Source organism: Sylvia atricapilla, chromosome W (genome assembly GCF_009819655.1).
Source record: "Sylvia atricapilla isolate bSylAtr1 chromosome W, bSylAtr1.pri, whole genome shotgun sequence".
Classification (NCBI taxonomy): Eukaryota; Metazoa; Chordata; class Aves; order Passeriformes; family Sylviidae; genus Sylvia; species Sylvia atricapilla.
The window spans coordinates 19,907,105-19,924,300 of record NC_089173.1 but is presented as its reverse complement, the minus strand read 5'-3'; the positions used below and the strand labels follow the sequence as shown (position 1 = coordinate 19,924,300).

General features: G+C 40.5%; 1 protein-coding gene across 1 annotated transcript; it reads right to left on the bottom strand.

Annotated features, from left to right (window-relative positions):
- Positions 1 to 282: 282 nt before the first annotated feature.
- LOC136373266 (LON peptidase N-terminal domain and RING finger protein 3-like) lies at positions 283 to 16,699 on the bottom strand. The gene is made up of 12 exons (XM_066338172.1): positions 16,078 to 16,699; positions 14,164 to 14,282; positions 13,480 to 13,602; positions 11,194 to 11,349; positions 9,630 to 9,873; positions 8,876 to 8,966; positions 5,554 to 5,668; positions 5,032 to 5,153; positions 4,235 to 4,393; positions 3,072 to 3,234; positions 1,570 to 1,719; positions 283 to 849 (listed from the first exon to the last, which is right to left on the bottom strand). Exons 1-12 carry the CDS (start codon positions 16,697 to 16,699, stop codon positions 691 to 693), a joined length of 2,223 nt encoding a protein of 740 aa, XP_066194269.1. The 3' UTR covers positions 283 to 690.
- Between the last annotated feature and the right edge of the window lie 497 nt (positions 16,700 to 17,196).

Sequence of the window (17,196 nt, the reverse complement as noted above, 5' to 3'; positions counted from 1 at the left end):
GCATTCTTAAGCTACAGTAGAACTGGGGATGAGTAGAAAAACATTTGAAGTATTTGAACACAAATAACTGAAAAACTATCAAAGCAGTTGCTTGTGCACTGCTAGAATCATCATTTTTGCCCCCAGTAAAAAATACAGGGTAAAAACACTATAAATAGAGCAGTTCACTTTCCTTTAGTGAATGAACACATAAATAATACACATTTTGAAACAAAAAAAATCACAGTGCAAAAATAAATTATCAAACAGAAGTTGTGAACATTACACAATGCTATATAAAAACTGAACCATTTGAATAAAAGACTTTACAGTTCACTGAAATAATGCATTAACCTTATTTCTGCTTCACATTAAACTGCACAATTTATCCTTTATCCACTAAAAAATAATAAAAAAAATTAAAACCCTTAGGACTTTTAAGAGGTTTATGGCAAACAAGATCACTTTTTGTTCTATCACATTTGTTATTAATTTAGCAGTGCAGTGATTGAATACTCGTCTCAGTTCCAAATGGAAACTAATAAAGTATCCATAAACATCCACTGCTCTTTATAACTCATTCTCTTTCAAATTCAAGCTTGAAACATCCTGACACTCAAATCTGTAAGACATTATTGCAGTTAGATGAAGTTATAAGAGACAGTCTGCAGTCAAGAACTGTGGGAGACTCCCCAGGTCTGCTCCTCACCATCACCGTGATCTCGTACGAGACATGAACGTAAGGACACGTCTGATGCCATTCAAGCGGTCTTTGAGGGATTTCATGGCAAGGAATGGGAGCTGAGCTCTGTTCTCAAGTGGAAGGACAGCTAGGACCCACCAGCACCAGGCTGGCCCATTTGGGTTAGCCTGCAGTTAGGGGAAAAAAAAATAAATTAGAAGTCAGGATTCATACAGCTGGTAAGGTCCTGTTTTTGAGGATTTAACTCTGAAAACAGAGTTTTTGACAGCAATGTAGCAAGTAGATCGTTTCATTGCCAGCCTAATGGCTTGTGATTACTGGTTGGCCTGAAACAGATTACAAACAAGTGGCACCTTTCCTAAAAAAAGATGTTAAAGGCATTTCTATTACTAGCAACAATTTATAGGCTGGGCCTTCTAGATTTATTTAAATCTATTTTTCCCCATATTATTATTGACCCAGCTCTTTAGGATTCCTGTCTTCCTTCTCCATACTTTATGACACTACCTCATATTTAGCTCTTGTTATATTCTGTTATTTTAGGACCACACCATTTGCAGTCCTTTAACAAAAGTAACAAGTTTCCGGTTGCCTATTTACTCTCAGTCATTTAATAGGGTAAGTAGAGCAGGCAAAAAGGCAGTTCAGTCCCCTGGGATTAATGCAGTGAGATAAACAGTCTCAGAAAATTATCAGCATTAAATATGAGCTTTTTCTTTGCAACTGTGCTACCACTGGAGTGTGGCAACAGAATTTAGAGGCTCAGCTTACATGGGGTAAATGCAGAGTATTCATATTTTCATCTTAAATCACAATGCCTGCCAGCTTATCAGATATCCCTGCTATTTCTGTCTCTAAAAGTTACACAAGCCACTGATTCTGGATACCTGTGGGTCAGGATCCTTAGCTGGAATTGAACCAAAATGACTAAGAATTCGACTTTTGAGTGCTTGCTTGAGGGAGTTAAACCACATATAAGCCTGATCATAGACAGTGTCATGGAGAACAAGTAATGCAGCATACTCTTGTCCTTGCACCTGGAATGAGAAATGAGAGGAGGAAGGTTACTGTTAGTTCAGTCTGCATGTTGGGGAAGTCATAGGATTTTCAGGGTTGGGTAGGGGAAAGGAAAAGGAAACAAAAGCATGCCAAAAGAGTTCCGGAATAAATACTGAGAGCTCATTTGGTGTTTCCCCTTCTGATGCCCCTCCCCTATCCAAATTCTTCACTTTGACTGTATTCTAAACCAAAAATATCTATTTGTAGAATTTGCACTTTCTGTACTGTTGTATGAAAAAACCTTTACACAAACATCACACAAAAATGGAAAAAAAAGATTATGCAAAGCTTTTAAAAAAAAAAATCAGTAGAGCCTCAGAGTAGGCATTTTACCTTCCCATTACACCCCAAAAACTCTTAAGAATTAACACAAGCAATTTTGAAGGTTATGGTGCACCCAATCCTGCTGCTTCTTACATGAATAGGGATTTTCTAACTGGCTTCCATACAAATGATGCCAGGTACCCCCTTCACCCTCTTATAAGCTGCAGCTATTCTGTCTAGAAGAGCAGTAAGATCTCATCCTGGATTCACTTAGTCTTGTCCTCTGATAAACACCTCCAGGAAACACTCTTCAGTACATGGGTAGTGATTTGTGGAAAAAAGACTCCATAACTATTAAGAGTTAGTCGAAGAGTAGGTATGTATTTCTGTTGGCGCTGCGCTCAATGCGGGCTCTTTCCCAAAGGCACGTGCAACTCCAGTGCCATCTTTCTCTACTGATTCTCTAAAATGTTACATATGCTTTAAGTTGTCTATATATATTTATCACCTAACCCCACCTTTTCTCACTTTGTATTAAAATTAACTTATCAGTCTTTTGCACCTGCACAATGCCCTCTGGTGGTCGTGGGTGGTCTTCATGATAAAGCAATACAAGTCTTCCTCTCATTTAAACTTTTACCGTCCTCTTGCGCATGCTCACTGGCTTCTTGGTCACAGTTCAAGCCGCAAGGCTAGCCCTGGTCATAACAGTCTTTCTTATCACTGCTTCCAGCAGACAGTTTCTTTCTTATCCACTAGCCTCGCATTCTTTTCATCTTGCTGTTGCAAGCAATGGCCTTGCCTCTTCTTGTAAGCCTAGCAAATGTTGAGCGAGATACATTGTTCAGACTATTACCCCTAATTGATCATCCTTTCACTTTTAGCCCCCTTGTTTCAGGCAGTGTGTGTGCGTGCTTGTGCTAACTATTGTGTCCCACCTTTACCATGAGCAGTTATTAAATACTACAAATTTGTTTTATTAGAAACTTCTACAGAAAAAAGAACTCACTAAAAACATACATACTTAGAATGTAATATGGTTTAAATGAAATATTTCTAAATTTACCTTTTGATCCTCAATGTACTCAATATCTGCTGTATTATATCCATCACGCTGGCTGTGCTGGATCACCTTAAATCTCCTCTTGCCAATGCTGTTTACAACAGAGCGACCATCAGCAAAGAATTCAACATTTCTTATCTCCAGAATGCAGCCGTAATCTGCAAACCTATTGAAATCAGAACAAAAACAAGTCTTATTCTCTCCACCCTGAGTTCCACAGAGCTGTCATACAGCCAGTCCCTACCACAAAAAAATTTACCAATGTCAGCTCATTTCTACTGTTCATAGCACTGACCTGCTGTAGTTCAAATTATTCCACAATTTTTTGCAAAACTATCAGGAAGATTCAGACTGTCTAATCTGATTAATGCCAACTGGATGTTTTGGAATACAGGGAACATCCTATGAAACTGAAAGATCTACAGATCAGAAGCAAACTTTCTGCATAATCCTAATACGTTCAGTCAATTTGTACAAAAGGACAAGCGCAATTCAGAATATTAGCATTATGGAAGGACTAGGAAATCTATGAAGAAAAAGGTTTTTGCACAATTTCAGCCGATTTTACTTTGCAGGTGGGTATTTTCTGCAAATCGTACTTTTCACAGAGTATATGCACCCCGTAGGTTTATAGCATAACAAAGGGAGAAAAGCTAGAGTCAAACACTGAAGTCAAATTACGTAAGACTGACTGTAAATGGCTCAATGTAAATGTTCAGCCAGTCCTTATGAAGGTCCTGTTATACCTCTGCAGCCTCCACTATATTCAAAACAGCGAGGATATAAACATATCCCATTATTTTATGAAAATTTAGCCCAAGAACACATCTTACTGCCATTTCAATTTCTTGTGCCAAAACATTCAGCAGATTTGAAAGCAGGAGAAAAATACACTTTCTTTTCATATATTACAGGAGGTCTACAGCTCAATCACATTACACACATTCAGTTAAGAGTGTTTTGAGAGAACAGACCATCATATTAGTCACAATCCAAGTGCTCAAGAGAAAAACTTTCATCTCCTCAATGTCTTTAACCTGCATGATTAGGAAGAAACTTTCTCTACTAGAAAACTACCACAGATATTACAGCCATGGACCTTTCTGCACCTCTCCACTGGCTCCAGACTAAGCGGGTACCTCACATGGTCCAAGCTCTTCACTTACCCCTTGACAGGGTCACTGATGCACATCCCAAACTGTTTGGTGCCAGTCTCCATGCACCTCCGGATCATCAGCCGATAACACGGCTCAAAGACGTGCAAAGGACATGGGACTGTAGGATAAGCCATTGTGCACACAAATATGGGAACATTCTTATTTAGGCTGTAAGAAAGAAAGGAAAACTCAGATATGACATTTTACCAAACTACTGACACATAAGACTCATATTCTTTAAAATTATGACATCTTTAAATAGAAATTATAACATCCTTAGAATAAAATTCTTAATAGAATAAATAAAAGCCAAAATTATTTTCCCTTTAACTGACTAAATACTCTAGAAAACTATATACCTCTTAGTAGCAGACAAATTTTTCATTAAGCTTTCTGGATTTGCTAGTGAAAGCATTACTGGATCTCTAGTATTGCTTTTATTTTTTATTTCCCTTAATCCCATTTCTTCCCTATTCAGTATATTCCAAACCCCATCCCGTCAGACTACCTCTACCAATATTTCACTCTGTGCCTTTCATAGGGGTCCACTGAAAGCAGACACATTGCTTTGTACTTGGTTTATAAAGCAACCTTCTGGATTTCTTCTACTTCTCTTTATCCTTTAGCAGTGTCTAGTTTTATGCTCACTCAAGCACAGTTTCACCTGGATGCTGTCCTCTGAAATCACATGATACAGAGAAAGAAGCTCCATCAGCATCTTAGCTCGTGTTCCACAGCAGCCAGAGTCATTCACAGTCAACAGCAGTAGAATTAGAAATGGGATTTTATCTAAATGGATTACATACTTGGAAAGCTCTGCTATTTCCTCTTCATAAATCTTTCTCCTTTCAGTGAGTTCTTCTGGAAGATATCTGGCTATTAGCTCCTCCATTAGCACTGTTTTACAGTATTTCCTCATAGCCAAGCACTGCAGTAAGAACACACACAAGCAGTTAGAGAGAACATCCAGAGTATGGTGCCTGTGCAAAGGGCACCATCCATTACCCCCATTTTCTGATGTCTGTGATTCTATCATCTGTTAAACTTGCCACCAAAGAGTTATTTTTTTAACTATTCCCTGTGTTACAGACATTTGCTTAGGAAATCTGGAAAGTAAAAAATCACCTAGAGATTTTCTAAGTACAGGCCTGGTCTTAAGGTTTGAACAGAGACTAGCCATGCTTGGCAACTCAAGAGCATTTAAAAAGTCACATTCTTCTTGAGTTATGCAATATTTTTTTGTGTTGGGAAATATTAAGGCTGTCTGAAGGTGAAGTTGTTCCTATCACTTGCATTTGAACTTATGCTGAAAAAAATCCAAGGATTACCTCTGAGAGCCCTTCCTTGCACAGGGGACATTTTGGGTTGTGATCCAGGCATCTCTCCAGACATTTGAGACAGAAGGTGTGTCCACAAGGTGTAGTGACAGGTTCATAGAAGAGCCTGGATTGGAAAATCCAAGAGCAAAAAGACAACAATATCGTGTACTAAAGTAAAAGAAAAAAGTTGCTACCAAAAAAAGCTGAATTCATTCACTAACTTTATCCCTGTAGTAGTCAGTAGTTAAGTTGCTTTTGCTTTTCATTTCTTTAACCAACTTTTGTATTTATTCAGCTTACAGACTTTTTTATTGTCACCCAACATAAAAGGCAGCCCATGAACTCTGACTTCAGTGAATGTGACGGACAATACTGTCACGAACTTCCAACAAGTCAGCATTTAATATTCTTCTCTGTGAGCAACAAACAGAACCAGAATCTGGACCATCTGACTTCACTAATGAAATTGAGCAATATTTGCAGAATTTTACTGAATTTTTGTGATTACTTGTATGGGTAGAGCTAAGCACAAAATACCTATTTGCAATAAGAGACCATACCAGTAATTGCAATAAACTGGGAATTAGCAGCTCTGGTATAAATGGTGGAACTCAAAGATCCTGGAGGTCTTTTCCAACCTAAACAATTTTATTATTCTATTAATGCCAACTCTAATGGGTGTTCATCTTTTTTTTTTTTTTTTTTTTTTTTTATAGAGTTTTTAACCTTCAAGTGACTGCTTTTCTGGAAAATGAGTGACAGGAGGTTCATATTTCATCTGGAAGAATATTTAAATATATAAGGCCAGGTCTTCAAAGTATCATGGTACCTATTCTTTACCCATTTCAAGGACCTCTATGACACCTATTTTCATGTAAAGATTTTTTTCCTTATTATGATTATGTGATATTGCAAAGTCATACTTCCTTGTCAATAAAGACCTTAAGGAGATGCAAACAATACAGAAGTTTTTATTAAAAAAAAATAGAAATCTAGAAACTAAATTGTCTGGAATATACTGTATTTTACAACATACTGTCTAAGCATTGTAAAGTCTTATATACTAGTCTCATAATTTAAGTGAATTAATATTTTTTCTTTAAAGTATTAGTTTATCAAAAAGTACATTATGTTCTATTAAACACGTGGAAACCCACATTCATGAGCATCTTTGACAAGATGAGTGTATTTAAGAATGCAATTGGCTTTTAACAAGACTGCCATAGAGAGCTCATTTAATGTCATTAGTTACTAAAAACATTGACTTAAGCAACGGAACATATGAAATAGTATCTAAAATGCCATACCTATCTTATTGCAACTTGATGGTGTAATTAAAAACACTTGTTAACTGTTTCACGAACAGAAACCTCACTTAAAAGTATGTGAAACACTGAATTCTACCCTGTGTTCCAGTAAGCACTGCATTGCATATATAATTATTTGGTAGGGACTGACTTCATCTGAAATGCAGCATAAAGACAAGATACTCCAGTTAAAATTCCCGAGTCTACCCTAGCTCTCACAAAAGCCAGCAGCAGCTTTTCCTAACAACCGGGACAAGCTCCATGACTTGCAGAAAGAAACCCTATACACCAAGACGTCTCATTACATTATTTTGAGCTACTGTAAAAACAGAAACTAAATTGCTGTAGATTAATGCTCCTTTTCTCACCAGTATGTTGCTTTGACTACTTTGTATTTTCTGCTTGCTGCTGGAACAAAGGTAGATCAATAACATTTTGGCCACTCCATCAGACAAACAGGTTAATAACAGCTCCTGCAGGAGTGAACAGGTCAGTAGGTTACTAGGTAATTAGTCCAAAGTATCTCAGGAACCAAATCCCCAAAACACTTCTGAAGAACATGGCAGGAAATAATTATAATCGGTCTACATAAATAACAAGAAAGATCTTAGGAGAGCATTCCTGAGCACAAGCCTTCCTTGTGCAATGATGTTACAAAGCTAATATCATTCTGAAGGCAAGGCCTGCAGTTGGGACTACAATTCCAAGCGCAGCACCTATAACCATCCTCTATACTGTAAGGGAAACAGTAATCCCTGGGCTAATTCCTTTACAAATATATTGTAGTCTGGCTGTTTCTGATTTAACATAGAGGATGAGAAAGTAAGATTAACTAATTTTATTGAAAACACCTGAAAAAGGCTTTATGGACACCATGATAAACAAGTAGAATCACTAAACCATCTAAGACTAATGTGTGGCTTTCTGTTAGATGAAAGTTTTGTTCTTTGCACTACTGAGTGTTTTGACAGCTACATAAACTTTCGGAACATATTTTAGCTGCAGACAGGCAGAGGGAGAGGAGGCAGATCTGATTTATTCAAAGCAGAAGCAAATCAGACAATACTGCAGTTGGTCCTCAAAGCTTTCAGTTTGTCTGAAACAAATTGAAGCCTCCTCTTCTGCATACAAACAACAAAATCCAGATTTCTCAAAACACAGGCCTTTAGAAGTAAATCCCTCAAGAGGCTACCTGCTATTTAAGAATTAAAAAAATATTGTGCAAAACTAATCCCAACATGAATTATAGATAAATCTGGGTAATTAAAAAACCAAACAACCTAAGCAACACTCACTGCAGCAAGTGAAACACCTTCCCAATATTTCTAAGCCACTAAAAAAACCCCACATAATGTATTTGCCAAAGTTAAAATGCTTTGTACAAAACAAGTAGTAAGATAGATGCAGTTGACAACTCCTACTTGTTTTACTAAGCCATTGCTGTTCCCAAGAATAACTGTTGTTTAACTGGAAGAAGAAATCTTCAAGCAAATGGAGCGAGTGCCTCAGTAAAGCGAGAAACACATCTCATAAGCAAAAGAGTTAAAACATACTCTTGTTTACTCACAATATCCTCCTACTGCAATAGCAGCAACACAGTACTTCACATGCAAACTCAGAATATTCATTGGATGTGGTATCTTTAGATATTTTGTTCTTTTCATGACAAACAGCTCTACAAATTCCCAGATGACAAACTGGGTTTATGCACTGTGTCAGTGGCTGGGTGGATATCAGTGGTGAGAGCAAATCTTTCAGACACCTGCACTAACATGCTTAACTCTCACGTGACTTTGTGTGCCTTTTCCAAAGCAATCACTAGCCCAGAGAAGACCAAAGAGTCCCCATTCATCAACAGTACTCAGAACCAAAGGTCTAGAAATGCATCACTGGAATAACAATCACAGTAAAAGCTAATTTTATGTTACAGGTAAAAATAAGTACCAAGTAAGCTAGAAAATCTCTAGGTCATAAAAGGAAGATACAGCAGGAAAGCTATAGGTATCTGTGAGAAAAGAACACACCTCATACACAGGGAGCAGTCCAAATCTGATGGATCCACAACTTCAAATTGAATGTGTTGTCCAGTACTATTTTCCCTAGTATCAACTATGTCTATCAATAATAAGAAAAAAAAAAATTGAACAGAACTATGCAAGCACAATGCTATCTCATGTATTTCTGCCAGCATCTGATATTTAAATGTGTGTTGTATATACTTGCAACTTACTGAACCATGAAACATCATTACAGTAATTTCTATGCAAAGCTTCAAATTCAGCCTTGGCACAAATCAGCACATCTTCCCTTAATTTTGGTCACATTATACCCACTTACAGAGGGTTCAATCTGGCCTTGCATTAGCAATCAATGTCAAAACGCTTTGTTAGTGCTGAAAGTCTAAAGTGAGACAAATTTTTCTCCCATACCATTGTAAATACATCCCACAGCATGAAAACAAGGCCAGATATCAAGAACAAATAGAGTTTGTACATTTAAAATTGTTATAGAAAGTGCTAAGACCATGTGCAACATTGATGTTCTTTAAGATTCAGAGCTCTGCTGGGTAAAGCACGTGACCCAACCTTCTTTGCCCCTTTTTAGACTTTTTTCTCTCTACACACAGGAAAGATTCCTCAACATGCATGCCTTGATTAGGCAACAGAAAAAATATAAAAGGCAAAGTGCAATTTGGTCCCTCTTTGTCTGAATCTTACAAAAGAAAAGTTTCCATGGGTTGCATGCCATGGAACCTGTCCTGTGTGTAATGAAACATACCTTTCTTCATCAGTTTGCAGGGCACCTCAGCATTTCGTATCTCCTCTGAGCAGCACTTCCTTTTCAGGAGGCTGCATTTCTCAGAGATGAGAAAAATAGACTCTGGCATGAAGGTGAATTTGTTCTCCTCCTCTGAGCAGTCCTTTTTGCTCTCTGTAATTTGTATCGATTTCCTCAAACTACCAGAAGTAGTTACATTTGGTTCCTCTTGAATGGAAAACCCCTTTTTCTGTTCCACATTGACCTGTGTGAAGAAAGGACTGACATTAGACCAATCTTCCAACGACTCGGTAAGGAAAAAATCTCAATCTGTCAAAAAATTTTAATATTATGGATCACCAGGAAAGACTTTGTAGGTCAAGAAGCAAGAGTCTGAGAATTGCTAATCCTAATTAAAAAAAACCCAAACCCCAAAAACAAGCAACCAACAAACTTGATTTCACCTCCCCACCACTGAGTATTTCCAGCCCTTTTGTGTGACTTTAAAGCTTGAAGGTTGTGAAACTGGATTCAGGCAAATATGTGGCTAGATATCATGTTAAATATATTGTTATTACTGAACCCATGGGAAAATGCATATTGTTTATATCATGGTGATGGTATCAACCAACAGAAAAACCAAAACAACGTCAGTTCATTTTAAGGAAGCAGTAAAAACACACATAAATTTATAAGAGATAAAATGCCCAGAGCTTCCTCTTGCAAGGCAGATTCCTTTCTCAGAGGATAAACCGTTCAGGGTTTATCCCATTATGGCCACAGGACATCCTGTGAGCAGCCACTGCACAGGACATCACCTGTCAGCTTTATAACATCACCTCCTGGGATAGACCCAAAAACAGACACTGTGGATTGTGATGCGTAACATGCAGGAAGATGAGTGAACTGTCCCTTGAATGGCTTTGTGAAAGTGTCATGCAAAAGGGTTTCTTATCAAAATACCATAATAGCCTTTCTATGGGGCAATGTCACTGATTGTTTCTTATCAGTCTCAACAAGGCAGCTCAAAACCTACCACTTCTGTTTGTAAGGATTAGCCAAGTTTTCAATATATGCAAACTCCATCCCAAAGTTCAGGTTTCAGTGAAGCAGAAGTGATCCTTACAAATCTACGAACATAAACCTCTGCAGCCATTTACAAAACTACAGCTGCAAAACCGAAGTTATGAAGTAGCTAATATATCTTATGTAGCTCTACAATAACCTCTAAGTATTGTACAGACTGAATATAGAATGACTTTGTTACTGGCATCACCAGTTATAGCTCAAGTTGAAGCTCTAGATTTTAGCATTTGAGAGTATCAAAATCCAATCTACAGAATTACAGGAGTAGAACTGACTCAATTCTGACATAAAATTTATCAGAACAGAGGAGTTCTATTAAAGAAAACAAGTCAAATAAGTAGACTTCAGTAAGTTAACATTGTTTTGTATGTTCTGAAACTCAGTAAAAATTTGAGAAAATGTACCCTCCTATCTCTCAGAGGCAAAAAGGAGAGAAGGCTTCTCAATGTGAACACAAAACACAACAAATTAAGAACCACACATCAGACTTGATCTTTACCTTGAGCAGCCTTTGAGGGTTACAGCTGGTGCCTCCAGATCCCACTGAATTTAGGAGATTCCCTTTTAATCTAGAGTGATGTGACAACAGCTGCAGGATATCAGGTAAGTGTTCCTGAGCATTTCCCGGGATGAGTGAAAACAAACTAAGTAGAAGCTGTGATATAAAACAGAACACTTCACTGCTTAGTTCCTTCCTTTCAACCTCTAAATGAAAAAGCAAGTAAGGGAATAGCTGAAAGCAGCATCCAGGATTTTGTTAAAACCATTTAAAGAGCCCTTTAAACTAGGATAGGAACAAAAAGTGCAAGAGCTAATGCAATACAGGCCAAACAGACAGCAAAAAACAATTTCAGAGTTAAACAGGCCCACAGAGTTATTAACCATTCTCTGTGATGTGACATGCACATGCCTTTGTTGTCTTTGTCCTGCAGTTCAGAGCTGACCAGAAGTTATTAACATCTTTCTTAAATGTTTTGGGGTTTTTTTTGTTTTGTTTTGTTTTTTTTTGCTGTACATCATCTTTCCCTGGAGTTTACTAGTACACAAAGCACTCATCTCATAGGTTTAATCTAAGATCAGTTGGGTAAATGGGTCTGATATTGTAAACTGCAGCTATTTTTAATTCACTTATGTGAGAATACAAAAAAAGGTAGGCAGTAGAAAAATGCTATTTTTTTGTTTGCTATAAGAAAATAAGTGAATCTGTTTCAAGTAGCAGCTTGAAGTCCCTTGTATGGCATAGATTATCAGATGAATATTTAAGGAAAGAAACAGCTGAATAGAAGTCACATTTCAAAAACTAATTTCAACATCCTACTGAGGTGATCCTGCTGATGCCTGAGGAAGCCACATGACAGCTGAGATTTCTATTTAAAGCAAAAAGGGATTTCACAGGATCCCACTATGTCCAAACTAACACAAGCAGACAGTTAATACAAGCAGAACATCACAACCGCACCAAAAGAATTTGGTAAAGCATAGTATGCCATTGCTATGCAAACAGCCTTGGAAATGATCCAGTAAAATATTGCATCACGGATGAACTCTGTGTCTGATGAGTGCACAAGTAATTCTTTCAGTCATAAGAAGCCTAGTTTTTCTCAGAACCCCACTGCTCAGAAATTAAATGTCTTGGAAACATCTATTTGCAGTCAGAATTTAGAAACATATCTGCTTGTTCCTGGTCTTTTTGCTCTAGTTCACAGAAAGTCTTCCAGCATGACTGTGAGCACAAATCATGACATAATGATGACTAAAAACTACATGGAACCCACTGGGGGAAAAAGCAAACAAAACCCTCAATCATCAGTGACAAAAAAATCCTCAGAGGCTGAAATCTCAACCATATATAAAATGAGATAGAAATTTGATTTCACTACAACCATTCAGGTTATACTCTGTTACCTTCATGAACAGAATTTTACCATAAGAATTCTACCGTGCTTTTAGAAAGCCTTATGTGCTACAGCACATAGAAACCCTAATGTTCCCATCCCACCAGTGACTGAGAATGGCATAAATACGCTGCCATAAAGGAAAATAAAACTATTATATTTTTATTGCCGTAAGTAATCACTGCAATACTGAGCCTTTTAACTATAATAACAATAAAAACAAATGATCCAATGTCAAAATACTGATTTACAGGATATCAGAGATTTGAGGGGTAGGCAAAACAGCAGTATTCACAAAAGCCATATAAGAATTCACACACATTGTAGGTTGCAACTGAAAAAAAGCCTCACTGCAGATCCTTTATTTTTTGCTTATTTAGCATTATTAGCAACCCTAAAAAACTGTTTTAAAACCGCTCTTCCTTTGTTGACTGCTTCCTCTTGCACACACTGACACTTGGGCAGCATGACTGGCAGTAGGAAGAAAGCTGCCACTCCCAAGTGGAGTTTGATGAGTGCTGCGTGTTGTGTTCTGCCAGTCATTCATCATTCAATAGCAACTCCCCTTCTTCTGCACTCCAGCATTAATAATAGATTGCCAGGCTAGGAATCAGATCAGAAATTTGAGAATCACAATAGTCTGTCGGTGGAAATTATAAACAATTCAATTTTCCTTCAAATTTGTTCACTGAATGGCTGCTGAGTATATTTTCTTGCTACCTTCCTATCTTCAGATCAGCAATATATGACTCAAATGTGAACAACAATCTGGATTTGTATCTCAATCCAGCTCTCTGCAGTAATGAAAGAGAAGAAAAAAAAATCTTATCCTCCTTTATAAGAGACCACTGAAAATAATTGTGCAGCTCCTGATGATTTAGGGAACTCACCTTTTGTGCCTCAGACTTGGCTGTCTTGTTCCCAGTATCTAAAGCAAGGCAGAATAGAAACTCCCTTAAAGCTTCTTCTGTTTTCCCCAGATTAGCTAATGCTTGTCCTTTCCCTAGGTGACCCTGCAAGGAAATACATCCACAGCTACAGTTTTTGTCAAGAGAATATGCAATAAAACCACAGTGAAGGTACAAAAGATCTTTCTGAAGAAGGAAAAGGTAGGAAAAAACACTATAACCGTGTCTTACACCTAGACACCACCAGTGTCTGGGTTTCTAAACATAACAGTCTTGAAATCCAGAAGCATAAACAGGATAGTCTTCCACTCCCGCAAGTATGATTCTCACAGCACCTGAGCCAAACTGATATTGAAAACATCTACTTCCAGTATATCCACCTTCTAAAATAGTAATTTTGTTCTTAGCATTCAATTTTTAGAAAGTTCACAAAAATTGATATTCATCTAAGTCAAAGATAATATCCTCAGCTCATTCTACAGGACTAGCACTCCCTTCATTCCAGGAAGCTCAAGAATATAATGGTTAAATGTCTGTAAATTTTAGGAGTCCAAGAAGTTACAGGACTTAAAGTCTCCTTCAGATTCCATTGTCTGACCATTCTAACCATTTCTTATCAGAGCTGTATCAAGGTTTTTAAAAAGTACAACTGGAGTCAGAGCTTACTTTCAACCAGTATGGCTGGAGCCTGCACGCTGTTTCTGCATCATGCAATGCATCTTCACAAGCTTTCAAAGTAGAGTTAATCTGGGACCGGTTGCTATACAGTAAGTGGTCATTTGGATCTGTAGGAAATAGAAAAAGTGGTTGATTAGGTAAAAAGAAATGAGTTACATAAGCTTTACTCCTTAATTTTTTTTAAACACCTTGGTGCTTCCAAGTTGCACAAACCCACAAAAATCCAGTTTTTAAATAACTATGTACTAAATTAAAACTGGAACCCCTCTTTGGACTGAGATATTAATTTTGAAGAATTAAGGACTTCAGTTAAACTAGATATTGCTGACGTAGACTTCCCTTTTACTAACTAGACATTGTAGAGGTAAACTTCCCTTTTTTAACATAAGCCAGATTTAAGAAACTGATAAATCAGGAGACCTGTCAACTTAATCAATAGACTCCAAGAACACAATGTGATCATAAATCAGATAGTCTTGAGAAAACAGGATCCAGGTGTCACCAACACTAAAAGGTTAAAAAGTCAAAGCGAGGAAGACACATCTTACTTCATCATTTTGAGACCCTACCCTATAAGAAGGACCACCGACCCATTTCAAAGAACAAACTACGCATGCTTAATTGCTTTTTTGCTAATTACCATACAAAGCAGGGAATGGGATGGACCAGAGTCATGAATATGCATTTGTGTTTTGGGTATTCAACACTTTTGTACATAAAAAGACCCTGTGAGCACTTGTAAATTGTGCGTGTGTATTTGGGAGCTATCCCGCACGCTGCCCGGCGTCATAATAAACACACACTTTGTAACTTCAAACCGTTAGAGAGTCTTTGTCCGTCATAGTTGGATATTGGTATTAGATCAATATCCATATTTTTTTAACAAATCAGGACAACTCCAGACAAAATGCCAGCTATGTATTATATAACTGCAGAGAACATTGCAAAAATAAATGCTGAGATGCTCACACAATAAACTACCAGCACTGATTGAGGATCAGATAGTTGGTAGAGACACACAGGAGACATTTAAGACAGCAGGAGGAATGCTGTGATACTGTAGGGACGAGTTTCAAAAATGGTAGCATCAAAGTTTTTAAGTGATAAATAAGGGTCTTTTCATGCCAGAGCTCAAAACATCGGAAAAGAAGGAACAGCATGAAGAATCAGGTAGCGCTACAATGATCACCGAGTTACACACACTGTAGCATTGAGACAACGCGTGTTGGGGGAAGGTTGGGCACTTTTCTTAGGAACACTTTCATTTAAGTGAAACGCTTCCCTATAATACCTTGCCTTCAACTTCTACTTAGTGCTTGCAGCGTGAGTCACTTTTCCTCAAACTGCACAAAAAGGACCGCATCAAAAGTTCTCCCTGCACAGCCCCGCAGGCGCTTCCCGGCGATGGGGCGGGAGAGCGGGGCCGCGCCGGCCGGGGGTGCAGGACACGCAACCCTGCCTCTGCCTTCGCGCTCGGCTGCGAGCGGCTCCTTCGCGCACGGGGGTGGTCGACGGGGATCCCTTCCCGCGCCCAGAGCTCTTCCCGGGGCGCGGCACTCCGCACCCCCCGGGCTTCGCCGGTTACGCAACGGCGCCGGCCGGGGAGAGCCCAGCCGGACCGCAGGCTCAAACTTACACAACCACTGCTCTCCTGACCCCGTTTCACTGCGGGCCGAAGAGCCGAGAACCCTCCCTGGGGCTGTCCCGACACCCGCCACAGGGAGCCGGCGGCGAGCGGGAGCGCGTCCCCAGCCCACTCCCAGACACCAGGATATCTCCGGCCGAGCCCACGGCTCGGCGGGACGAGAGGCGCCGGAGAGGCCGCCAGCGAGCCCCAGCCGGTGTAAAGTTATCTCCCCCGGCGCGGAGCCGGGGACCAGCACCGGGGAGGGGAGCCCTTACCTAGGCTGACTGCTTCGTTATACTTCTGCAGGGCGGCTTGGAATTTCTTCTCCTTGTAGAGGAGGTTCCCTTCATGCCGGAGCTGCGAAGCCTTCACTTGGCAGGGGAACCACTTGGTCAGCAAGTTGCTGAGGATGACATTGACCCGCAGGAGCTGCCCGGCCGCCGCGCCGCCCGCCTCCTTGCACAGGACGCAGCGGGACTCGGGTGCCCGATCCTTCTCCAGGCACTTTTTACAGAACGTGTGTCCGCAAGGCAAGGAAACGGGCTCGAAGAGGAAGCCCAGGCATTTGCGACACCTAAAGACGTCCCACTCGCAGGGTGCCGTAGGCTGCCCGGCGGCGGGCAGCCCCTCTTTGATCCGGACGCTCTGCGCCAGGCACTCCACCAGCTTCTCTAGCTGCTCAGCACGCAGCTGCTGGTGGCGGGACACCAGCTGGTACAGCGGCAGCGCCTCGTGCAGCCGCCCGCCGAAGGCCAGCGCGTCCGCCCGCCCGAGCAGCACCTGCCACTCGGGCCCCAGGCTGCCGCCCGGCGCCTCCAAGTTCTGCGCCTGCAGAGCCCCAGCCGCCAGCTGCAGCACCAGCTGGGGCTCGGGGCGCGGCAGTAGGTGGGAGCCCATGACGGCGGCTCTAGTACGGTGGGCAGCGCGGGACGCCGGGAGGCACGGGTGCGGCATGACCCCACCAGCTCATGATGCTGCTTCCACCCCGCGCCAGGAACACCCCACAGCGCTGCCGCCGCTTATATAAAGACGAGCACGTGACGGTGGCGGCGGTGCTCATTGGGCAGCGCCCGCAGGTTGTTACAAAACCAGGTGGTTTTGTAACTCTCGGGCCCGGCATACACCGGAAGGGGTTGTCCTTCTCCGGTGCCCCTCGCTCCCCTGGGAAGGCTTCTCCATCCTCTCCGACACCCCGTCCCAGCGGCGCTTCCCCCGGTGTAGGGTGATTTCAGCCGTGCGGAGAACCGACATGCTAGGCTGTGGAGCGCTGCCCACCGTGCACACCGTGCGCGGAGTTGGGTTTGACCCGCTGGGCTGCACGGGCACCTCGGTGAGACACGGAATTCGTTCCAGGGTTCGGTGTTTTGGTACCTCCGGTAATGCTCAAGAAACAT

Coding starts and splice junctions, on each gene's coding strand:
- LOC136373266 (XM_066338172.1), bottom strand. CDS start 16,699: ATGGGCTCCCACCTACTGCCGCGCCCCGAGCCCCAGCTGGTGCTGCAG. Junction 9,874..11,193: donor ACCCTCAAAGGCTGCTCAAG/GTAAAGATCAAG, acceptor TTCTTCACACAG/GTCAATGTGGAACAGAAAAA. Junction 5,154..5,553: donor GCAAGGAAGGGCTCTCAGAG/GTAATCCTTGGA, acceptor TTCTTACTGCAG/TGCTTGGCTATGAGGAAATA.